This window comes from Solanum dulcamara, chromosome 7, assembly GCF_947179165.1.
Source record: "Solanum dulcamara chromosome 7, daSolDulc1.2, whole genome shotgun sequence".
Taxonomy (NCBI): Eukaryota; Viridiplantae; Streptophyta; class Magnoliopsida; order Solanales; family Solanaceae; genus Solanum; species Solanum dulcamara.
In genome coordinates, this window is record NC_077243.1 from 10867206 (window position 1) to 10893808 (window position 26603).

Genomic DNA, 26603 nt, shown 5'->3' on the forward strand with positions numbered 1-26603 from the left:
TCCATGATACCATTACGGTATATCTACATACTGTCATAGTATTATTGATGTTTGTTTCAATTCTTCAATATTTTAATTTAAACAACTTTAAAAAGAGTCATACTTTAGATACAATATTTTAAAAATTGCAAAAAGAGAAAAAAATTAGAAAAATATATTTTCTATTAATTTAGAGTTTAATAAATAATATTGTGACATTCATAATTTTCTCTTAATTGTTTTTTATTTATTTCTTAAAAAAAAAGTTCAATCCTATATGATATCGATAGGATATTAATATACTGACGAAGTATCACAGAGGAATAAGCTCAGTCCTATATGATATCGATATGGTATCAATATACCGACAGAGTATCGCAAATGATTAATTCATAGTTGTGATGCTGACATCATGCACGAAATAAGAAAGAGAAAGTGGGGTAGGCGCGTAAATAGTTTGGATCATGAATCCATTAAGAATAAATAGTTTGGAAAATTACGCGAATAGGCAAACACATACAAGTTAATTAGCTAACATAACTATAGTTTGAATTAATTACGGCTTGCCACTAACATCTAGCTATAATTACAGTTTGAGTTTTGTATATTTCGCACGATTATACAAATATTGTGTGTGATTATACAAATGATGTGAATTGTATAGAGAAATATACAAACGCTATACAGAAACTGCGAATTGTATAGCGAATTATACAAACACTGCTATAGCTAAGTACGAAATGTAATTACACAAACTATAGCTCTGGAGCATAATTAAGGTATTTTTGAGTGGTTATATGCAAAAATTCCTCTAAATAATTTGGGTTGGATCCAATTTGAATAAATAGTTTCATTAATGGATCGAATTTATGTAATTTTTCATATTTTTTTTCCTTGGCTGATGGGCTTCATCCGACTTTCTTTCTCTTTCCTTTTTTTCTTTCTTTTTGTTAATTACTTAAATACTCTTTATTTAATGTGATAAAATCATGTTATTTAATATTGTCTCTGCTGCATAAAAATAGTCTACAAGTTTGTGAGTTGTTTATAACAATGCCAGTGTTGATGGAATATTTGATGAATACTGTTATTTTTCGCTTTTTTTTTCATGTTCTTTTTAGTCGATCTCTATCTGGGATAATTGTTCGAACGCTTCCATGGAAAAATTTCTACTTCGGTGCAAAAACTGAAGCAGAGCCCATTGAGTTGCCAAAAAAATAATAATAGTAATTGTACGTGAATAGGGAAGAACTGCAGCCCAAGTGTTTGACGATATTCCTAAAACAACTGAGTAATTTTGTCTTCTTTTTCCAGCAATCCCAGAGATAATCTAGATTGAACAATATATTATGCATTGTACATCATTTTGTTAAAGAGCAAGGACTTACCCGGAAGAAACTACCCCCGTTGAGCTGCTCCAAACAACTCATATAAATTCAGTCAACATACAAGCCAAATATTACCAACTTTGCTACATACATTGATGTTGACACTGGGAAGGGACAATAAACTATATATGTGGATGAAGCATTTTGTATGATTGATAGAGATGTTCAATATGATCAGGAAGACGGCAGGTTATGCTTGAATCTTTCAAGTTTTGAAATGCCAGCAAGCAAACTCCTTGCAAAAGGAACTAGCAGTCTTGGCAATGGAAATGATAATCATGCTCAAAACAATTTAGATGTCGAGATCGACAACTTAAATTCAGATATGGTTAGTAGGCCAGCAGAGGATATCCCACTGCTGGGTCCAAAAGATGAGAAATCCAAAGAAGCATCTCAGTTTGGTAAGCTTTCTGTTCACAACAAATTGTTAGGATTCTTTTTTTTTTGTTGTGTTGTCTTGAATATACATATTAGGGCTATGTAGTTGAGGCAGTGATGACTCAGCTGAAGTTTGGTTTTGCTGACGCTATGTTGAGCTTGACCTCAGTCTTGTGCTTGCCCAAATGCAGTCTCAGGTCGCGCTTAAATTCTGTAAAGCTCAACTTTGTAGGTTTGTGAGCACAGTGAAGCCTTTTGTTCTTTTTTGTTGATTAATTGTATACCAAATTGCATTACTGTCTTTAGTGTATGTGTTGGAAGACCCTAAATTTTGTTCTTCAGTCATCAGCTTCAAAAACTAATTTCCTCTCTTTTCCCAGTACTTATCAGTATAACCTCTTCTTTGATTTTCATCTCTTTGTCCTATCCATCTGACGTCTCATGTTTTGTCTCAGTTTCTATGATTCTCTCAAGTTCCCTCTGGTGAAAATGTTGTTTCTACCTTCCATATTTGACTCAAAGATTTGGCTTTAACACTATGTTCAACAGTATCTATTAATTGTTTCCTCCAAAGCAACTGGGGGTGTTCTGTAATTCTAGTTATTGTTGAAGTTGTAAATTTGTTTTTTCTTGATCATAGGGAGAATGATTAAGCATATTGTGTACAAAATCCTTAATGATGTCTCAGCAATCTGGAATTCCTGAAGAAACTTACCTTACATATGGAGCTCTCTTATATATTGACATCCTATTTCATTGAAAGTTTTCTCTTTACTTGGTAACAGAGTCTCCATGATTTTGGTTGAGACTTAAGTTGCTTCCACCTACCTGTGTCTCACACTGTCCGTTCTGCCAATGTTTTCTTCTTTTCAGTTTTACTAGTTTGACCTCTTTTTGGTGACGTTCCTGCTGCAGAACTCTTTCTAATGACTGTTTCAGTAACATCAGCTTTTTTTTGTTATCGTTCAAGAGACACTGTGTTTCTTCTTGGTAATTGTTCTAACATACCCTTTCTTTTTTGCCATTCCGGTTGGCTCCACCTCTATTCGGTCTATTCTTATAGCAACTTTTCCTGTCATTTGTCCAACAATTGTTTTGGTTTCTCTTCAACTGTCAATTAAATCAAAGTCGATGATGTTCCATAGATTTTCATCCCTGTACCTCTTTTGGTGTAAGTAGAACTTGTTGATTTTTGCCTGTGCAATCACGGATGATTTTCATGGGGAAAGACTTGCACCACCCTTTTCTTTTGCTGATTTTGTTCGCTATTCAAATGAATTTTGAGCTATGTTGCTCGGATTCTTCAAAAATATTGTCGGCTACGTGTTGGATCCTTCAAAAATAGTGTATTTTTTAAGGATCTGACACGAGTGCGGTAACACTTTTGGAGAATCCAAGCAACATAGCTTTTGAGGGTATCTTGTTTTCAAAGTAAGCTGTAATCAAACCCACTTTGAGTTTGGGTGGTCCTGTTGAAAGGTAAAAGAATCACAAGAATATTGTGTTGAATATTCTTAATGATTATGTCGTGTCACGACCCAAGTATGCACCCTAGGTCTTACCGGCACTTAAGAGTCACAAGTGACCCCAAGCGAACCCTTGCTACTGGCATGATACTAAATCATAAGCTGCACATTCTATATAAAGCAAGCCGAAGCTGAAAATGACTAACTGAGCAAGTACTTAATGTATATCAGAGTGGAACACTAAAAATTCCATGGAAAACTGGACAACTAATGTTCGGATAAAAGCCTCTACTAACTGGAATGAAAAAAACTAATTTTGGAAGTTAGTTTTTATTTATAATGTAGCTGGCAGTGCGTATCTATTTTATGGATGATGTGAAAGGCTAGTAAAACAACAACAACATACCTAGTGTAAGCCCACAAGTGGGGATGTGAAAGGCTAGTAATAAGTATATTTTTTAATTCAGTACTATGGAGTGAAGGTGATGTATTATCTAAAACCTAGTTTGATTTTAACGAATTTATAACTAGGTGAATAATGTTAATTCTATTCTAGATGTTGTTGTTAGCGTGGATTTACTAAATTCGAGATCCGAGTCCGGTGTCCATGAGACACATGAGACACAATGGGGATGAGTTGGAGTGTTAAGTTGCTAGTTGAAACTAAGTTGAGGTGTCTAAATATGCACTCTCAAAGTTGGAGTGCTTACTTGCCAATTGAGGCCAAGTTTGAATTTTTTTTATATTTTATGTCTTTGATTAATGCATATTATGTTTCTAGGTAAAACAAAGTGATTTTTTAATTACTTTAAAGAATTTATATACAATCTTAAACAAATTTTAAAAAGTTGTGCACGTGTATTAAGTTTGCCACGATTTATAACACAGAGATTGTCAGAATCCTACTAATATTGACTCATGATAGACAATGCGCCTGTGTATGGACAAATAAAAGGAATAAAAGGCTGTATTTTGGACAGTGCAACGGAAAGCTTTGCTACTTGATTGAAAGTGAGAAACGGTGGTTGCGACTCTCCCATTTAAGGGTTTTGCTTGCTCTCGTCCTGGTGTTTCCTCTGTTCCAGAAGGTAGTAATTTTTTCTTCTCCGTTGTTTTCGATTTCTAGTAATGCATTTTTTTTCTTTGATTTTTAGCTACTCTCAATCGTTAATAACCATGAATTGCAAAAATGGGGGTATGTCGAAAAATGGTAATAGCTAATTTGAGTGATGAGCTACCTTAAAATGGAAGGATCATGGCTGCATTAACACCTTGATCGGCAACGTTTATTGTTTCACTTTGATTGTTCGAATTACTAGACCCCATAACATGAATGTAGCCGATTTAAGAGAGGCGCAACCTGAGAATTTGAAGGGTCATGGTTATGTTACCTTTCTCAGCAAAACAGTACTTCATTAATTATTACTCCCTTGTTCAAATCCCAGCGAAGACAAAAACCCTTGCTGATTCTTTTGATTTGTCCTAGCCTTGCTAGACCGAGTTACCTGATACTAGTGGCGGAGCCACCTATTGGTTAGGGGGTTCGGAGGAACCCCCTTCGCCAGAAAATTATACTATTTATACATGGTTTAAATATTTTTTTATGTATATATAGTAGATGTCGAACCTCCTTTGACTAGTTCGTGTGTCTACTTCTTCAGATTTTGAACCTTATTAATCAAAATTCTAGCTCCGCCACTGCCTGGTACATTTACTGGTGTGAGGTGACAGGTATCCCGTGGAATTAGTCGAGCTGCACAAAAGCTGGTGCGGACACCACGGTCATCAAAAAAAATATTACTCCCCTCTTTTCAATTTGTTTGTCCTAATTTCCTTTTTAAACCATTTTAAAAAAGAATGTCTCTTTCCTTTTTTAGTAACTCTTTAATTCAAATTTTCCACATAACATGTTTAAGGTCACAAGATTAAAGGGCATTTTGATATATTTGACATATCCTTAATTTAAGACCACAAGATTCAAAAGTTTTTCTTAATTACTTAAACTCCATGTGGAGTCAAAATAGGACAAACAAATTGAAACAGAGGAAGTAGTACTTATTTTTATCTTTTTTAAGCTTTATACATATCAAGATTCAAGCTATTATCTGTGTGGAATTTTGATACCCCCCCCCCCCCCCCGCGGGTTAGCTGCTTCTGCGTTCACTAATTCAATTTGTTGTTTAATGAGGCATATTTCCATTTGAGCCTACGACACTAGACTAGGTTTGTCTATTCTCGAAAATACAAAGGTAGTCAAAAGAAGCTGCAAAAGGGCTATGGACCATCAAGTTGAACCTTAATAAGTTGCCTAGATAGGAGTTACATCGTTTATTTTTGACATCTTAATATGCCTTGGTCCACCATTTCATCTGTTGTTTTTATTAATATTTTTTTTCTAAATTTAAACTTCTAGTTGATATTTTCATGAGTTTCATATACCATGTAGGATTTAGAAGTTGTTGGGGAAGCATACTCTGCATAGGGAGGAGATGGAATGGGTGAATGAAACATGTGATGAGTGCAAGAAAGACTGTCTGTTGATTCATGGAAAGAGGGTTCCTTCTTTCTCGAAAGCAATGACTGACAAAAGTTGCTTACAAGTTCTGGTAAAGTGTGATTCTTTGTGTACACTTGTTTTCGCGACTTAGTTTAAAGTACTCGTTGTAAATATATATACTTGGTTTTGATCACCATATGTGCAATTAGTTGTTCTTGTTGTTAATTGTCTACTTGTTGATGACATCATTTTCTTAATATTTTGAAGACTAACCTTTAATTTTTACTCTAGTTTTTTTCCTCATCAATGTAGTGAAAATTTGTGGAAAAGATTCAAAGAACCAGTTACATTTCGGGGATGTGAACTATTGAGCATACCCACTAGGTTCAAGATCGTACTTCTAAGATATCTAAGGGACTCAACCCTATGTCTTTACCAAGGAAGATATAACACCTAAGCTAACCAGCAGGCTTAAAGAAAACACTCTTTTTCTCCATAGAAAACCTTTCGAACACTCCTAAAAAATAAATATAGGACCATATCACAGTATTTAAAGCAACCCCACACACAAAAGACTGTTATAGTATTAAAATTCGTCCCGTAAAATTAGATTATTACTTGAGTCTAAAGAGAACTAGCAGATTCCTGTGAACCCAGAAAGTCAAAGCTCAAGAATATCTCTTGGATCTAAACTTGGAATGAGGCGATAATAAGCTCCAAAAAGTTTGAACTTTGACATAGTTACAAAACTTACCGGTCTATTTAGACCATTAAACACCAGAAAAGTAGTTAACTTATGTTAATGAAAACATGGTCTTGCTTATGTACAGAACTTTCTGACAAAATTTCATTTGAGATAAGATTCAATTTGGACCTTTCCCATTTGAAATTAACTGACTAATAAATTACAACTCATCAGTGATAAATTTCAAGCGAACGCTTTGCTGAAAGTGAGACTGGTATTCACTTGATGAAAACTTTAAGACGATAATGAATCAGCAATCCAAACTTTGACTATCAAATTGAAGAAGAAATCGATCAGGAGGCATGACAAGTGTAATGATTTTGAGAGAAGATGCCTCACGAGGTGCAGGATTTGTACCTATTAAGGAGGGACGGTCAAAGTAATAATGATGTGAGCTCTAAGTTTTCCACATTAAAAAGTTTGAGACAAAGCAAAATATATACCAACTCAAGGGTCCATAACATCACAAGTGTTTTGCTAAAATTCCTAAAGAGATCTTACCAACTAAAGGATGGATTGCTGTAGTAATAATAATGTGACCTATAATTCCTCAACATTAATATACCCAAAATATGGTAAATTGACTAGTGGAACTCTTGAAACACAATATTCGGAATTGTAATATAACTAACAAAACTCAGGAAAAAAAAACAGAAACAAGCTCTAACACCCGAGATGTTCAAAGGATGACGTGGCATAAATGAACCATAACTTGCATTAGAGTTTCAAGTTTCTTCTTATCTAGGATAAACAACTTTGAGGAAATAGAGCTATATCATATTTGAAAGGAGGATTTTCTACAAGTAAACGAGATGAGAGTTCCCGGAGTCAATAGCACTTTTAAATGGCAAAGTGTGCAGGAATAAATAGCTTATCAAAATAAATATGTGAATAGAGGTGGACCTACATTGGGGATAGGGGATCACCGCACCCGCACTTGGAACAATTCCTATTTCCATGTGTATATACCTTAAATAAGGTCTATATAGTTTTCTGAACCTTGATGTACAATTTTGTCTGGGGACACTGGTCTAGGCGCCTGCTCTTATGCTTTGTTATACCTGGGTTTGAATCCTCACACCTACACGCTACGTTTTTGAGTTGAACAAATTCTATGGTTAAAATGTCCTAAGCAAACAGAAGTCCTAAAAATTGTGGCAGGCTGGGTCGAATCCAAACCTTTTGGTGAAATACTTAGCCCTTCACCTGTAGCACTTAGGGCCTTTTAATTAAACTGGGTGTCACTTTAGTTTATTTTTACGATTTCTTCTATACATACACACTGTTCTGGTCTAAGTATGTGGGTATCGTTGCACCCCCTCGCTCCTTAATAGATCCGTTGGACTTGCACGCCAAACGTTTTAGCTAGTAATTGACATGACAATGTCAAAATAGTGGCGCCCCGCCTTCTTCAAATTTGGGTCAATCTTAAGAGGTATGGTACAAGACTTCCATGCCAATCAAGAGGACAGAGAGAAGTTCTGATGCAACATATATGACTCTAATTCCTAGTAAGCAGGCGCTTCTGAATTGAAGGACTTTAGACCCATAAGTCTCATCACTGGGTTCGAAAGGGGATGAGGTCATGTGCAAATTAGACATTGAAAAGACATATGACCATGTAAACTGAAAGCTCTTCTTGAATATCCTCAAAACAAATGGGCTTTGGTCAGAGATGGTTGGGTTGGATTGCATTTTGCATCAGTGTGTTAGATTCTTTGTCCTTGTGAATAGGGAACCAACGTTTTTCTTTTCCTTATGAGAGGGCACTTAGGCAGTGATCTCCAGCGCCCCCCCCCCCCCCCCCCCGGTCCGGTCTCTTCATTTTTGCAATGGAAGTTTTTGACAGCCTGATGAGGATAGCAATTAAAAACAGGTGGATCAAAGGTTTCCAAATAGGTGGCAACATGAGACAAGTTAAGGAAATTTGTCATCTGCTTTGTGCAAATGACACTGTTATTTTTTGTTAGCCTCAGGTGGAGCAGATAAGATTCATCAGAATGATATTGCTGATTTTTTGAAGCCACTTCAGGTTTGAAAGTGAATTGGGGAAAAAGCAATTTGTTACCAATTAAGGAGGTGGCCAATATTCTGTTTCTGGCTAATATACTAGGTTGTAAAGTGGAAAACATGCCCACAGTCTATTTGGGCATGTTACTTGGCAACAAACACAAGGATGCAGAAATATGGGATGACATTGTGGAGAATACAAAAAGGAGATTAGCAAGATGGAAGGCTCAATATTTGTCACTAGAAGGCAAACCCACTCTCATCAACTCAATCTTAGATTCTCTTCCTACTTATGTTATGTTGTTATTACCTCTACATTATAAGATTTTGAAGAAACTGGACAAGCTTGGAAAGACTTCATCTGGAATGGTTTCAAAGAGATTAGAGGCTACAACTTGGTTAAATGGGAAACAACACAAATCAACATAAATATGAAGGGGGTTTGGGCATCACAGACCTGAGGAAGCAGAATAATAGTCTATTACTGAAATGGCTATAGAGATACAATGAAGAGGCGCAAGCTCTATGGAAGGATGTTATCAAATGCAAATATGGTGAGTACAACCCTTGATGCAGCAAGGTCAGCTCTGGTATTTATGGGGTTGGTGTGTGGAGAACCACCTGAGATTTATGGCCAACGTTGGAGGTGAATATGTATATAACTGTGAGAGATGGCAGGAGCTTGAATTTGGAAAATGCACAGAAAAGGGACATTTTCTGTGAAGTCTTGTTACTGGAGCTTGAATTCTAATCAGACAAATGGAAACGGAATGGCCTTGGAAACTAATTTGGAAGATCAAGATTGCTCACAAGGTCTCTGGTTTCACTTGGTTGGCTATTAGGAAAGCATGTTTAACCCCTAAAGTGTTACAAATAAAAGGTATATAGATTTGCTCAAGGTATTACATGTGTTGGAAAGAGGCAGAAGTTAACAGTCACTTATTCTTACACTGCAGAACAGCTTTAAATCTGTGGGACATCTTCTTATGTATACTTGGGGTTAACTGGGTAATGCCCAGGACTACTTTAGACATACTGAGACAGTGAGAAAGAGTGGGCAGAAGAGGAAGAATTCAGAGAGGACTGGTGGAAATGTATCCCAGCTTGTGTTGGTTTTTTTAAAAGATGGTTCAGCAAAAAAAAACCATGTCTTTCAATTGCTTTCAATCATTTTATTAAACATAAGGGGCTTTAAATAGCCAACATAAAACACATAATCTACATAATTTGAAATTTAAAACTAACTAAAATATCTCAACAAACTAATCTATCTGATAAAAAATTTAAAATTCAAATTATCCTAAATTTAAGCAACTTATTAGACTAAAAATTACTGCAGTAACTAAAGTAAATTTCAACACTCCTCCTTTGCTTTAGTTACTGCAATTTATAAAATTTCTCCTCCTCAATTTCTGCTTTAATTGTTGATGATTCTTTTGATTGTTTTTGAACTTGCAAAATTTCTTCTTCTTTCTTTTTCTTCTTTTGATTTTGTGCTTAAAAAATACCATCAATGATCTTCTCTTATTTGAAAGTGCTTTCATTTGGAAATTGATCGGAGTTACAGAGAGTTGTTGTGATGATTTTTCTTCCATCACAATATCACATAAAAGATATGTTTCAAAATACGATTTTATTTTTACTGACCAATTCTGATAGTTTTTGTCAGTGAAACCTTTTTGGGCATTCAAAGAGAGACTGTTGCTTGACATCTATATTCGTTGAAAATAGCCCTATGCTTTGAAAATAAGCATGGGTTGAAAATGGTAGCTCTGACGGGTTAAAAAGGTAGCCCTTTCGGGTCAAAAATTGTATGGTAGTTTTTTGAAAGAACTCAAGATCCCATCATATCAATGAAGCTCTGATACCATTGTTGGTTTTTTTAAAAGATGGGGCAGGAAAAAAAAGAGTTAAAATTCTCTTTGGATTGAAATATCTTTCAGTTGCTTTCAATCATTCTATTAAACATTGAGGGGCTTTAAATAGCCAACATAAAGCACATAATCTGCATAATTTGAAATTTAAAACTAACTAAAATATATCAACAAACTAATCTATCTAATAAAAAATTTAAAATTCAAATTATCCTAAACTTAAGCAACTTATTAGACTAAAAATTATTGCAGTAACTAAAGTAAATTTCAACAGCCTGCATCTGGTGGACATTGTGGAAGGAAAGAAATGAAAGATCCCATGATGGGAAATTCAGCAGCATTGAGAAAATCAAGATGAATAGCTTGAGGCTACTGTATTTTTGGTGTAACGGAATTTGGTGGGGGAGGTAGAAAGTTTAGTGGACATTATAGCTCAACTGTAAAGTTTTTGCCCAGATTTTGGCTTTTGAAATTACCCCCTGGGGGCTGTAAATCCCACCACATCAGTCTTTTGCTGATGAGCCTTTTGATGTGAATATAAAGTTACCTTTATCAAAAAAGAAGAAGATTTTGACCTACTTAGTTCTTGAAAATATCAAAACAGATATCGTTCAATTAATGGTCTTAGGTCCTCCATACAGTAGAGTAATTTTTAAAATTTTTTGCATAACATAAGACATTTGTCCCATTTAGATTCTCATGGTTCTTAATCCTTAAGAGATAAACACAGCTATTAAAGAGGATGCTAAATAAATGCCACTAGTAACATAATTCAGACATCTAGCATTTTTCCATTTTGGGCCCCCAATATATTCATCCTATTGCACTTTTTGCACCCAATGTTTTGCCCTTTTACAATTCACTCCCTACTTCTGCCCACTATAGAGGAAATCAGGAAACCTTGCAGAATGCAAATGTAACCTATGAGAAGTGAGCTAGTCCAACCAATCATATATTGATTGGATACATATGTAAGCTTGATTACTTTTTCAGTTATGGTAGAGATGGGTGTTTTATCCACCTATTCAATCGACTAAACTGAGTGCAATACGATCTGTCTGATCTTCCTTTCGACCATCTGCGCGTTTGTGTATAAAATTCAAGAAACTTTCAAGCCACTTGAATTTCCTAATATAAGTTATCTTTCAGGTATGTGTCTATGCACTTGATGACGATCATGATATATGTTGGTCAATTTTTGCAGTAGAGACCAAATGACCTGTTTAAGTTTTAGAACTCATGCCAAACACCTATGAGTTCCGAAACACCTTGTTTTCAAAAGACTACCTGCTCTAAAAAAAAAAGATCTTAAGTATCTCCTAACTCCCCCAAGGAAAAAAATGTGTTATATTACTTTAAAATCACTCTGCTTGAAGGATTTAAAAGGCCACTTTCCAATTTTCAAAGAGCTTAAACACAAAAATGAAATGCTACATGCTCATAAATTTTAAAAAGAAAAAAACTACTTATGAGCAACTTTAGATATTTGGACCTACCATAGGTGTTTCCATGGACTTTCTTCTTCTCAAATGGTCCTTACACTTTGCAGAGCATTAAGTCAAACCGTTTCACTCACTCATCATGTGATTCTGTATCTTCTTTTAGTTACTTGAAATCATGTAAATCTATTTAAGTCAACATTATTTATGGAATGATCATTCAGATCTTACTTGAGTACCTTTCAATTTTTTACTGTGTAGATCATAAATCATTTAATTAACTTTGAAGATTCTTAAAGGAAAATACTTAACAGTTGTATTCAGGCATTTGCATATTTGTGAAGCTTAATTTGTAGTCTCTGGCATTTTTTATGCTTTATTTTCTATAGAAAATATCTTGCATAAATGCATCAGTTACTCTAACCTTCTCTTTGCCATATAATGTATTTTATATCGATCAAATGAAAAGGATGCATTGCTATCAAAATGCTTCGGCATTAGTATTATAAATAATTGTACCATCCAGAACTCAAAAGACTTCCAAGGCTATGGTCATAAACCTGTTTCTTTTGCTTAGCATTTGAGTTATGTATCGATATGTGTTATTTCTTAGTTTTAATTTCTGCAATTTCTTTTCAGATTTTCCCCCCGAAGTTTGCTCAATCAGTTTCCCACCTGACTGATCAGGAAACTTATCTGGAGGATTCAAGTGGGCTGCGATGGAGGGTAACAGTGTGTAACCATAATGGTTCACTTGCTATCCGACAGGGATGGCCTGAATTTTCATCAGAACATGGTCTGGATGTGGATGACCTCTTGGTTTTCCACTATACTCCAGGTCAGCACTTCATTGTTCAAATATTTGGTACAAACGGTTGTGAAAAGATCATGTTCTGCTGTGACATTGACAAGGGGAAAAAAAGAGCAAGGACTTACCTGGAAGAAACCACCCAAGTTGAGCTGCTTCAAACAACTAGTGTAAATCCAGTCAAGAAAAAGAGTAAAACATCTGCTGCATCAGAGTCTGAAAAGGTAATATACAAGCCAAATATTACCAACTTTGCAACAGACGTTGATGCTGACACTGGAAAGAGACAATTAACTATATATGTGGATGAATTATTGGGTATGATTGATAGAGATTCTCAACATGATCACGAAGAGGGCAGGTTGTGCTTGCATCTGTCATGTTTTGAATTGCCAGCAAGCAAACCTCTTCCAGAAGGAACTAGCAGTCGTGACAATGGAAATGATAATCATGTTGAAACCAATTTAACAGAACCACATTTAGATGTTGAGATTGAAAACTTAAATTCAGAAGCACAGTTGCCAAAGTTTGAGGCTGGAATCAGGGCAACTGATATGGTTAGTAAACCAGCAGAAGATATTCCACTGCTGGGTCCAAAAGATGATAAATCTAAAGAAGCATCTCAGTTTGGTAAGCTTTCTCTTCACAACAAATTGTTAGGATTCTTTTGGTGTTTGTTGTGTTGTCTTGAATATACATATTAGGGCTATGTAGTTGAGGTAGTGATGACTCAGCTGAAGCTTGGTTTTGCTGACGCTATGTTGAGCTTGACCTCAGTCTTGAGCTGGCCCAAATGCAGTCTAAGGTTGCACTATGATTCTATAAAGCTCAACTTTGTAGGCTAGTGAGCACAGTGAAGCCTTTTATTCTTTTTGTTGATTAATTGTATACCAAATTGTATTACTTTCCTTAGTGTATGTGTTGGAGGACCCTAAATTTTGTTCTTCAGTCATCAGCTTCAAACACTAATTTCTTCTCTTCTCCCAGTACTCATCAGTATAACCTTCCTTTGATTTTCATCTCTGTCCTATCCATCTAATTTCTCATATTTTTTCTCAGTTTCTATGATTTTCTCAAGTTCCCTCTGGTGAAAATGTCGTTCTACCTTCCATATTAGACTCAAAGATTTGTCTTCAACACTACGTTCAGCAGTGTCTATTTCATAATTAATTGCTTCCCTCAAAGCAACTGAGGGGTATTTTGTAATTCTAATTATTTTTGAAGTTGTCAATTGTGTTTCTTGATCATTGGGCAAATGATTAAGAATATTATGTACAATATCCTTAATGATGATGTCATAGAAATTTGGAATTCCTTAAGAAACCTGCCTTACATATGGAGCTCTCTTATATATTGACATCCCATTTCATTGAAAGTTCTCTTTACTTGGTAACAGAGGCTATGATCTTGGTTGAGACTTAAGTTGCTTCCACCTACCAGCGTCTCACACTGTCGATTCTGCCAAGTTTTCTTTCTTTTCAGTTTTACTATTTTGACCTCTTTTTGGTGATGTTCCTGCTGCACAACTCCTCCTTCCAATGACTCTTTCAGTAGCATCAGGTTTTTTTTGTTATCGTTCAAGAGGCACTGTGTTTCTTCTGGATAATTGTTCTAACAACGCCTAACTTCTTTTTGGTCCATTCCAGTCAGCTCCACCTCTATTCGGTCTATTCTTATATCAACTTTTCCGGTCATTAGTCCAACAATTTTTCGGTTATCCTTCAACTGTCAATTAAATCTAAGTTGATGATATTTCATAGATTTTCATCCCAGTACCTCCTTTTGGTGTAAGAAGCACTTGTTATTTTTTACCTGTGCAATCACGGATGATTTTCATGGGGGAAAGACTTTCACCATCCTTTTTGTTCTGCCGATTTTGTTCACTATTCAAATGACTTTTGAGCTATGTTGCTCGGATTCTTCAAAAAAGTCTTTGGGTGCGTGTTGGAACCTCCAAAAGTAGTGCCTTTTTAAGGATTCGACACGGGTACGGTAACATTTTTGGAGAGTTCGAGCCACATAGCTTTTGAGTATATCTTGTTTTCAGACTAAGCAGTAATCAAACCCACTTTGAGTTTGGGTGGTCGTGTTGAAAGTCAATGGAATCATAAGAATATTGTGTAGAATATTCTTAATGATTATGTCCTAAGATTTGAATCTCAAGAATTAGGAAACTCTCTTATTTTGTGTAATTCAAAACTGTAGAGGTCTTTTGAATGGTGTTAACAACCATCTGTAAATCTTCTCCAATTTGAAATTATCATTGAAATTCATCTGAGGACTGGATTTCTTGTTTATTTTGGAAATATTAAGTGCCCGTTTGGCCATGGATATTCTTTCACCTTTTCGGAATATTATTCGGCAAAAATGTTTGAACTTCAAAAAACTCCAAAAAGCTATTTTCATTACAAATCACACACAAATTCAAAAACAACACCAATTTGTGTTCATGTCCAAACACAACTATAGTTGTCAAAGATCATTTTCAACTTTTTTTCAAATTTCACAATTTTTATGTCCGAACGTCCACTAAGACTAATTATTCTATTTGAAAATTTTGGATTTTACTACTTAAGAGTTCCCAATATATGAACTAACTTGTGATTTGATTCCTACTTTATTGATTGACTAATACTAATCATGTCCTCCGTATAGGACATTGGCCTTTGAATGGCCCCTATTCCTGCCATCCCATTTGCCCTTTACAAGCCCCTGTGGCTTCACCTCTCCCCCTCACCAGCTTACATCCGCCTTCTTTCAGCCCTTCGTGACCATCTTGTTGCGCTTCCAAAATAGAAGTAAAACCTTTTCCCCATATAGAATCCAATCACATATCCAAAGTGCATCTTTTGTGTCACCCTTTTTGTCCTGGTACTAAGGTGGTTTCTAAAAGTTTCACTTTCTCTTGTTGTTAATCTCTTTTGGAGAAGAAAGGGGTGTTTTCTTCAGTAGCACCCCTGAACGTAGTCACTAAGGCTTTGCATGAGCCTAGAATCAACTCAATACTAGCTCCAGTGCAGTAGGGATAAGTTTAAGACCAGTACCAAGAGGAAGCAATTACTACTGGGTATAAAAAGGGAATCACAATTTCAATCATTCAGTTGGGAGATAGATGTGACTTACTCCCCCCTAAACAATCATGCTCTCCTTTCCTTGCTGGGTTGCTTAAATTGCGAAGTAGGAATTAAAGTTTTTGACATGAAATCGCTGGTCTTAATTTAGGCCTGATCAAACTTCTCAAGCTTGAGCTTCGCTTGATCAGCTAGTAGACATCCTTATCTTGTGAACTTATTTAATCTGGCCATTTGCATGTTGGTGTTGTGCTTTGAACTGCCTTTGAGCATCTTCTTGTTGTTATTTTTTTGTTATGTACAAGATTCAGGAAAGGAGTATGCAAATGGTAATGAAAAAATCATCAAAAGTAAGTCTGTTGGTTTAGGAGACACACCATCTTTTCCTGCAATCAACTATGCATGTTTGGTGCCGGTCAATGGTCGAGATTATCTGGTAACACCTTGTTTAAATATCATTCCTTCTGTCATTCTTTTGGATTGCTATATTCTTACTATTTGATGTATTCTTTATAAGAATCGGGATACTTGAAAGAGAAACAAGAAAATAATGTGGAATCGGAAAATACGAAGATTAAAGACTAGAAAAATTAGATAGGAAAAATTCGAGAAATAAATCCCCAAATCTCAAAAGTAATTAAGAACCCTAATTGATTGTGATAGACATAATTAGCTGATTAGGGCTAATCATACTTACTTGCAGATTCAATTAAAGAACTTAGATGAATGTGATGTAGACCCCTGATTGAATAACTACAACGTGTCCAGTGTAATCCCACAAGTGGAGTTTGGGGAGGGTAGGGAGGTTGTTTTTGATAGAGCCTCAGCTGAAAAGAAATGTTATTGACGCCGGATTGCAAGAAGAATAATAACAAGAACATACACAGGGTAAGCTCATAAGTGGGGTGGGGTCTGGGGAGGATAATGTGTGTGCAACATTAATAATATGATAACAAAATAGTAAGATATAAAGCAAATGAGGCAACAATAGTAGTACACATTAAAGAATAAGAGACTACACGACTACTAAATAACCCCTACCTCTTCCACATAAAATGCGACAATACTCGGCTACCTACTAGTCCTCTATCCTAATCCTCGGCCTCCAAATCTTCCTATTTAGGGTCATATTCTCATTAAGTTAAAGTTGTGCTATGTCAAGTCTAATCATGTCCCCACAATTCTTTTTCGGCATACCTCTGACTCTCCTAATCCCTGTTACCACTTCTCGCTAACCTCTCATATTTATTTACTAATGCATCCGCGCACCTCATCTTCACATGTCCGAATCATCTCAGTCTCGCTTATCTCTTCTGAAGCCACTCCCACCTTGCCCTGTAAAATCATAGATATCAAGCGAAAAAATTAATCTTGCCTCTTAAAAGAATTGTTCTTGTAAGGTTATAAAATAAATCTCAAGTAGTGAAAAGAATCTCTTAATAATATTGTGTCCAAAAAACAAAAAGAACTTACAAATAGGGGCAAAACATGCATCCCTCTCCTAGACATTATGGGATTCAAATTCTACTTTTATGAAAATTATAAGTAGTAAAACCTAACTAGGAAAACATGTAAATTAAAGTCACACTTCTTCCAAAACTACTTAACAAAATAAGGAAAGAAGTGGCAATTATTGGACCAAAAAATACACACCAATTCCAGCTCTTTTGGTTGTGAATTTCTAACCCCTTTGGGCATGTAATTCACCCCCACTTGGGCTTGCTTTTCATCTCTTTTCAGGCTCCCTATTGGACCCATTCTTCCTCCTCTCGAGCTTGGACTTGGACCATGAAATACGTGTAGCGCTTAGCCCACTCTTAGTCACAATTCTTAGGCTTTGTTTCCACGATGAGCATCTTCTTGATTTTGTATTGAAGCCCAACAACATTGTCTTGCATCTCTTTAGCTTCCATAATTTCATTTAGTCCTTTAATGGAGGTATGCCACCGTGAATGCTATCAGTTTTCTATGAATATTTATAATACTGGCATGTACACAGCTTGATTTTATGAGTCTTGAGTTCACCTCTGAAGATGCATGCATTTTAACATTCTTTTCGTCAAACTTTTGCGTTTAATAGGATGTTATAGGGAGAATAATGTCTTTGTCAGGACATCTTTGGGCTTAAAATACTATAAAATGTTTTTGAAAATTCATGAAGATCGAAGTGAACTGCTGATTACTTTGTAACTAGGATGTTAAAAAGAAAAGTACATGTTGGATAAAAATGATGATTGCAAGGTCATACACCAGACTTTGGTAAAAACTTGTTGGTTTTGAGGCTCTAATTTGCTTAAAATAAGCATCCCGAAATCACACTGGACGCACAATAACGTGATCAAATGTAACTATGTTTGAGTTTAGCGCCTGTGAGGCAGGACATGCCAATGATGGCACAGTTTCTTTAAAGCTTAAGTTAATGAGTAAGTTTTCTTATGGCGGATGTCCTTGAATAACTGTGAAGTGTGATTTTCTGAGTATGTTTTCTTATTGCGGATGTCCTCGAATAATTGTGTAAGTATGATTTTTTCAACATAGATGAATCAACTGGTTAGTAAGACCTCTCTTTGTTATACTTCTTTTCATCGAAGCAACTGGTTGATTTCCATCAACTCTTGTGTGTGCAGACATTCTGTTAGGTTTCTCTTTGCGAATAAGACATTATTGTTATTGAGTTCCATTTTTTAAATCATCTGACCACCATGGTCGTTTTTTTCTAGTGTAATTTCAGGCATATTGCTTAGTCTTTGGAGAATCTAGTATGCTCTATGTTGCAATTAATTGCTTGTAATAGCTGAGATTCTCTTTGTTTCCCAGTTTGTGTATCCCTTTTTTCTCTCGTTGAATCTAGACCTCCTTTATGCCTGTGCAGGAATTACCAGAATCCTGGGCAGATTTACTGCAAAAGCCAACACGGGGAAGGTGGATTATTTTTCTTCGAGGACTGGACAAAAGAATTTGGCCCGTCTTTTATCATAGCAGATCAGGTGTTAATGTTTTGACATGTGGATGGGAGAAAGTTGCTGCAGCTTATGGCATCAATGCGGAAGATGATTGTCTTTTTCAACTTGCAGATAAGCAGAAACATATATTTGATATATGCAAAATCTGAAAGTCCTGAAGTAAGATGCCAAAAGAACTACTTGGGGTCGATCACCTTATACAACAATAACAAGGGGAATGAAAAGGAAGCTATGTCTGTTTCTCATTAATGGTTTTTTGAACAACATTTAACTGTTGTTTTGTTGGGTCATATATTTTGTACTATCATTTTGAAGTTGCGCGCTATGTTTTGATACTAAATCTTTAACTTTGTTTTCTGTGGTCCAATTTCAAGAAAGTATGAATTGCTCATTAGGGTTTATGTTTTTTTTTCTTCTTTAACTCACATATGCACGGAAACTCTATCCTGTAAAGTGAAATAACATAAACATAGTATTTAGATATTTCTTAATGATAAGAAAAAAAGCAACATTATATTTATATCTAAATACCACAGTCCAAAAATGCACAAGCGCCCTTGAAAGGTCCATTTCTCACACCTTCCCTATCACGGTGGCTTGTGCATCTACTGTCACTACATGAAATTTCAACTAAAAACTACTTCCAACCCAAATGAACTAAGCATTGATGAATGATGAAAACATTAAACAACTTCAACGCTCTGATCTGCAGTAGCTGACACCTGATTTTGCTCTTTCACCACCATTTTTTTCATTCTCATCAACCACTTCACCCAACAAACCATGCTATCATACAAACTTAGTGCAATATACACCCCAATTCCCCCAATAATACCATTGGCAATTGAGTATGTCAAAGGCATTAACACCATGGTCACAAATGCAGGCACTGCATGCTTAATATTATTCCAATCAATATCCTTGACAACTTTCATCATCAACACTCCAACCATAACCAAAGATGGACCTATAGCCCATGGTGGCACACTAGCAATCAAAGGTGTGAAGAACAAAGACAACAGAAAATAAAACCCGACGACAATCGCCGTTATTCCCGTCCGTCCACCTTCTCTGATCCCTGCTGATGATTCTACAAATGTAGCTACAGGTGACACTCCTAGAGTTGATGCAACTATTGTTGATCCTGCATCAACCATATATGCTGTATATTCACCTTCAAATTCTCCAACTTCATTCACAAATCCCCCAATTTCAGCCATTGTATATAATGTACCTGTTGTAGCTAACACATCTATGTATAACAATGTTAATAAAGCTACCCACACTTCACCATTGTTGAAATGCCTAAAATCTAGGGCTCCAGCTGTTGACTCAATTTTATGAAAATCCACTACTTTTTTGAAGTACTCATAGCTTGAATTACCAGATGGAGTATTAGGAAAAATCGTAACAGCAGTATTCCTAATCCATGAAATTAACGTCACAAAGAGAATACCGTATATCATACTCCCTTTAATCTTCTTCATTAATCCATAACACATTATTATGAACCCAACTGAACCTAACCAGAAAGTCGGGCTCTGCATCTTCCCGCCGGTGCATTCTCCGGTCACCGGATTTGTATTGGAGCAAGCAGTAAGGGTGACCAAGGTGGATGAATCTGGACCAACTAAGCCCATACCTTGATGGGCTTGTAAGCCAACAAATGCAATGAAAAGCCCAATACCAGCCGCACAAGCTAACCTTACGGGCTGAGGAATAAACCGGGCTATCCTCCCACGAAGCCCAAAAACAGCTATAACGAGAAAGGCACAACCTTCAACTAAGAAAATTGCCATAACAGTCTGATAAGACATATTTCCAGACCCATGAAAGCCCACTAAATTATAAGCTAAATACGCATTTGGGCCCATACCTGGAGCTAAGCCCAAAGGAAGATTCGCCAATAAGCCCATAGCAAATGACCCAATCATAGAAGCTAAAGCAGTGCCCACAATAACATCACTCCTCATTTTCGAAACACACTTTTCGTAACCTTCGTTATTCAGCACGCAATCTGGAGTTGCATGCGTTTGGTTCTCCGGAAAAGTGCAGTCGGAGACGGAGCAAGTTCCACCGGAATCCGATAGAACGCTAGCGTTGACGGTGATTATATAAGCCATAGTAAGAAACGTCGCCGTTCCAGCTCGAAACTCTTTAGTGAAAGTGCTTTTTCTAGATTCCAATTTGAAGTATTTGCCGATTCTGCTCTTTGAAATTGCTTCATTTACTTTCATCTCCATTTTTTTCAAAGATTTTGCCATTTTAGTGAAAGAACCAGTTGTACAGAGCTCTCCCCCCATATTTTTTTTTTTAGCTTTTCTCCTTTTCTCTGTTTTGTTGCTTTGAATGTAAACAGGGGAAAAGGAATATATTTATAAGATAAGGGATGAGAAAAGAGGAAAAGAATTTAATTCGGTGTGAGCTTATAGTAATATGAGGAATGGATTAGTGTGTGTGTTATATAGTAATGTATGATTTCATGCTGGGCTGGCAGACTGATTTTATTACTATATTTTTATTTCGAGAGTGAAACTTCTTTCTTTAAAATAAAAATTGTTTTACAAGTCACCAAAATTAATGATTTAAAAAATATATAAATAAATTGCAATAAAAAAGTTTTATTTAATTTTTAAAATTCAAACTATATAATATAAATTGAGATTAGGGGCGGATCTATGTTCTAATTATGTATATTTATATATATATATATATATATATAAAAGGGCAGTCCGGTGCACTAAAGCTCCCGCTATGCGCGGGGTCCGGGGAAGGGTCTGACCACAAGGGTCTATTGTACGCAGCCTTGCCTTGCATTTCTGCCAGAGGCTGTTTCCAAGGCTTGAACCCGTGACCTCCTGGTCACATGGCAGCAACTTTACCAGTTACTCCAAGGCTCCCCTTCATATATATATATATATATATATATATAAGAAAAATATAAATATTAAATGTGGCAGCCTTAAAAATAATGAGTTTTGTGGTGCCAGTTGTTAAAGCTCAGGTTTACCACCGTAGAGATACAAGTTCAAGCACCGTTGTTTGGTTTATTTTCTTAAAAAAAAATTTAGCATGCAAGACATTGTTAGCTAATTTATTGTAAAAAAAAATTGTGAATAAGTAGGTTAGAATCTTAGACCTCTTATAAGTAAAATCTTAACTAAACCAACAAAACAAATCTAAAATTTAATTTGTATGCATATTTGTCAATAAATATTAAGTATTATCTTATTCTACGTTAAAGTTTTTAATATAATTTATTGTTTAAAATAGTATGACACACGAAAAAAATTTGAAATCTTAAATCCGCCTCAAATGCAAAAGAAGTGTAATTGTTATGTGGTCATTATAGAACAAAAAACTAATAAAACTCATGTCTTTTAAGATAACTGGGTTGTTTTTAGTGGGTTAGTATGATTGTTATGGTACATAACCCACCAACCCACCAGACACACGCACCATTCTTTTAATCCAACGCATATACATCGACAGAGGCGAATGCAGTGTTGGAGACCTATGATATCGAATTTATCTGAGTTCAATATTTTCTATACAAAGTCGTAAAGATTAAATTTATATGTAAAACTCAATTAAAATTTAAATATGTCTATATATATAGCAGGTTTGCATTCATAATTTTCAAAAATACAATGGATTCAATAATAAGCATATTAAATGTTAATTCATAAAAACTAAATACTAGATATGTCTCTTTAATATGAGAAAGTAAGGCATTGTACATTATCGGTATATTTTGAACTATTGTATATCTCGTAATTTACTTGTTTCATTTTCAGTTTATTGCTAATTTCACTTGTTAGGAATAATTACATGTAATTATCGTTTAAATGACTTGTAAAAGTTCTTTTACCCTATGGTTTATAGAAGTTAAACTTTCTCTTTCTTTCCTTTTTAATAAAAAAGGACAGTTAATCTTCCACGATAATACCTTGGAAATGAAGGTATTAGACTATTGGGCATGTATAGTTTTGTTGATTTCTTATTCTGTTACTCTCTCCATTTCATATTACTTGGTTCATGTTAAATTGACATATTTTTAAAAAAAAAATTAATTCAAGATATATTTTACTAAATTAATTTTATATTAATGATGTTTTAGAACTATAAATTGAACTGCTACTAATTTATGTAGTTATTTAACACTAAGGGTAAGAGAAGTAAAAATATAATAAAATTTTATAATTTCATAAATTGGACTAATATATATGAGGGTCATATCAGATCGGAGTAGATTATGCACAAATACAATATCAATTTGTAGTGTTGTTGACTGACTGTTGTCTTGGTAGTTTACAGGATTCTTATAGAGAAATTGCTAGTAATTATGGAATCTGACACACTGAATTCAAACCCAAGAAAGATCTTTGACTAGCTAGTTTGTGAATATCACAATTAATGCTGTATAATGAGAAAGGTATAATGATTTTCCATATATGTCTTAAAAAAACATTAATCTTTCAATTACTAAATTGATCTGAGGATCTTTCTATTTGCCTCAATGAGGTTGGAATAAAATTTGCATATATTTTATTATTTTCAGATCCTACTTATAAAATTACACTAAATATACTGTGTCATTGTTATTGTTGCTATTATGTATTGAGAATAGGCTAGTATGATGAAACCAAGAATATTGATGAGATCATATAGTTAGGCAAATGAGTTTGGTATCACATCATGGACTAATGGACTTTTATTGAGGCCAAAAAGGACAGACAAAATAGTCAAAATATATATATATATAATGGACCAACTCATTATATGAATTCTCAGGTTCATATTTCTCCACCAAAAATGGTGTATGACCTTTTGTTTCTAAGCCAAACATACAATATGTGTACTACTTCATACTATGTCCCAGAAGATTTTTAATTGATGACTACATTACATAAATCTTCATTCAAAGATTTCATTCCATTCAAAATAATTATGGAAAATCTCTATCCAATCTTTGAACAATCTAAAATTCATATTTTTGTCCTCTCAATATCCGCAGAATACTCAAGAATCATGAGGGTAGGTAATTTTTTTTTTTTTGAATTTATACCACTATACACAATGTATCTAGCGGCTTTTTATTTATATGATAAAGAAAATCCTCAACAAAAATAAGTACAAAGGCTAAACTTATTTTAAATTCTAATGTGATCGAAAGCATAAACTTATTTTAATTTCTCTCTATTGGTTAAAATGATACTCTCAACCGGACCTTTTGTTAAAAAGGGGAAAAAAAAGGTTTTAGCTCTATGCCCAAAAAATATTTGGACAATCAAATTGCTTATAAGATAATTATAAATATAATTACTTTTATGATAAGGGTAATGCTAAAATGGTAATTAACAGATGTGTTATAAAAGTTCACTTTTATCTTTTTTGGTACACTGAAAATGTTCAAGAAATCAATTAAAGCCTTTCATAAGTTACATGACTTAAATCTCTGAGGAACAAAACTTCATATCCTTAATTGCAATCATCCTAAACCAGTGACTCTTCTTAATATTTATATTATATTACTTCACTGGTAATATATATAATATTTTTATTGTTAGTATATATAATCTTAATCTAAAAAAGAAAAAAGAAAAAAAGGGAAAGACAACGACATAGCATATAATTTGTCTCCATTACTTATTAATTAAGGAGTTTCTTATAAGTGGAAATTGGACTGTCATTTAATAGTCTAAACTCTGCAGGAAGTTAGTAGAAGTAAAAAGATATAAAGGGAAAAAAAAAGTGGCCTTTAAACAGCACTAGGAAAAGTAAATTCCTAAAAAAAATTATTTTATAAATGAATAAACTTTTTAACTTCATTAATTACTTGGTAAGGGCATTTCACTTGTTAATGATAAAGGTAAAAGAAATAAAGGTGTGGAAAGACATCTAAAAGCTTTTCATTACTTGCATTCTTCCAAATTTGTCTTGACATCTAAAAGATTGGCTATGATAAGACATGCACAAATTCTTAACTAGTTCAATGCATCTTTTCTATTTTTTATTTTATTTTTTCGGGTAACTTGAACATAATAGATCGATTTTGTGCTATAAAACTTTTTTCTCGTCTTTTTTTTTTTTTTTGCTGGGGGCAAGGGGATATAAAGGGATTCAAATTTCTATCACTAGGATGAAGCTGTGGGCAGCGACTCTACAACTACGTTACACTCCACATGTTCTTTCTACGCCTAATATATTCAAAATTATCGAATTTATAGGCAAAAAGTTATAGCTCCATCCCTATCTGTATCATCTCAAATATTAAATCTCTTTCATAAAAAAATTATATTGTATTGTACTATTATAAACGGGGCAATAATTTTTCTTGGTTAAAGTTTAATTATTGAAGTGGCAAAGGAGTTCAATAATTGTTTTAGATTATCTGTTTCAAATTTCATTTACGAACTTGTGTTTTATGTCAATAAAAACTACGTATAAGCTAATATTGTTAACAAGATTTATTCCAAATATGAAATCCAGTCTTAATAATACAATAGTTCCACTTATTTTTATTACCCAAGATGGCATTTTATTGTAACATTGAATTTTGGGCGCTTAACTTTAAATCCCACTAATAAAATGTAAAAGGCAATTTAGACAGTGGCAGACAGGTTATGAGGATTAATTTGGACTTGTTTGACGTTTTAAACCTAATACAAGGTCAAAAGTGCCTATCACAAAAGGTAAATAGGTTTGGACTTTAACAACCTTTTTTTTTATTTTGGATTTTATTTCATGAGAAAATGTACAATTACACCATCATATTCTCAAAGATTATTAGGTACAAGTCCACGTTCGAAGCCCTCCCTATTCACCAAGTTGCTACTTAATAATAGAGTGGGTTCTATGATCATGGATCGGATTGGTTTAGATTTTTTATAAATCAAATTAAATTATTTATGTTGAATTATTAAATCTATAAACCAAATCAAACAAAAAAAAATCAGATTTTTCGATATCAATTTTTCTAGGGTTTCTCGGGTTTTTCATAGTATCTAATAAAAAGCATAGAGCAGTGCTTCTTAAAAAGAGTTCTAGTACAAAATATCAACATATAAGATGGAGGCAGAACACTGTTTGAAGTTTTAACTTTATAATATAACATGAGTTTTTTTGGTATATTATTTAGATGAACTTCTAAGTTCAAATCTAAATGTAAGAAAGAAAACAAAAATTATAAAAAAATTTAAAAATATATTTATAAATTACATTTTAATAAATATTTTTATGTATAACATAACTTAAAAGTAGTATATCTATAATCGAGTTGGTATGGGTTTGGTTTGACTTTTTTAGTTAAAATCAAACCAACTCTATAATGGTCGGATTTTTTTTCCAAACACCAAACCAAGTCAAACCAAACCACTAGTCGGATTTTTTTCGGTTTGGTTCGTTTTGTCGATTTGATGCGGTTTATCGATTTGCCCTGTACAACCCTAATTCTACGGGATGAAAATATTTTATTAAAAAATAATTAATTTTTTAGTGTTTAGCAAGTAATTTAAAAATATTACTTCAGCGTCATTTATATGTAATATAGCAAAATATTATGGGGTGGGGAGTGGAGGCTCGGGGTGATAGGAATAGCAGGAGACATTCAACTTGAATTGCCAATTATGAAGCTTATTTTTTCTACTTCCGATTAAAGATGTAATAGTTTTTGTCATTTTTGAGAAATTTATTTTCTTATGAAAAATGTTTTTCAAAAACATTAATTTCAAACATGGGAAAATTGTCATACTAATTAAGCAACACCCATGATGATTGTTAATGAATATTGGATTGAAGAGAAAACTAGTTTACTATTTATGATACTCCAGGCAAAACCAAAACTAAAGCTATTATGATTAAAATTGGATGGTAATCGACTTTTATGCCATCATATCATGTATTTTTAATTATCTTATTTAAGGTCAATGATGAATTATTATGTTAATATCAATATCAAACGAATTATGATGATGTTCATTAAA

General features: G+C 34.3%; 2 protein-coding genes across 5 annotated transcripts; one reads left to right on the top strand and one right to left on the bottom strand.

Annotated features, from left to right (window-relative positions):
* Positions 1-938: 938 nt before the first annotated feature.
* On the top strand, positions 939-18971 carry LOC129896035 (B3 domain-containing protein Os02g0598200-like). 4 transcript variants are annotated; one of them, XM_055971853.1, is made up of 6 exons: positions 939-1768; positions 4137-4299; positions 5658-5817; positions 12416-13214; positions 15967-16091; positions 18528-18971. In XM_055971853.1, exons 3-6 carry the CDS (start codon positions 5701-5703, stop codon positions 18765-18767), a joined length of 1281 nt encoding a protein of 426 aa, XP_055827828.1. In that variant the 5' UTR covers positions 939-1768; positions 4137-4299; positions 5658-5700; the 3' UTR covers positions 18768-18971. The 4 variants fall into 4 exon arrangements, with proteins under 4 accessions (XP_055827828.1, XP_055827826.1, XP_055827825.1 ...); XM_055971851.1 differs by having other exon boundaries at positions 941-1768; positions 4100-4299; positions 15961-16091; positions 18528-18970; XM_055971850.1 differs by having other exon boundaries at positions 941-1768; positions 15961-16091; positions 18528-18970.
* A 138-nt stretch (positions 18972-19109) lies between these two features.
* LOC129896034 (adenine/guanine permease AZG2) lies at positions 19110-21128 on the bottom strand. Its single transcript, XM_055971848.1, has one exon. The coding sequence runs from the start codon at positions 20919-20921 to the stop codon at positions 19302-19304; it is 1620 nt and encodes a 539-aa protein (XP_055827823.1). The 5' UTR covers positions 20922-21128; the 3' UTR covers positions 19110-19301.
* Between the last annotated feature and the right edge of the window lie 5475 nt (positions 21129-26603).

Coding starts and splice junctions, on each gene's coding strand:
- LOC129896035 (XM_055971851.1), top strand. CDS start 5,701: ATGGAATGGGTGAATGAAACATGTGATGAGTGCAAGAAAGACTGTCTG. Junction 5,818..12,415: donor AAAGTTGCTTACAAGTTCTG/GTAAAGTGTGAT, acceptor ATTTCTTTTCAG/ATTTTCCCCCCGAAGTTTGC. Junction 13,215..15,960: donor TAAAGAAGCATCTCAGTTTG/GTAAGCTTTCTC, acceptor GTTATGTACAAG/ATTCAGGAAAGGAGTATGCA.
- LOC129896034 (XM_055971848.1), bottom strand. CDS start 20,921: ATGGGGGGAGAGCTCTGTACAACTGGTTCTTTCACTAAAATGGCAAAA.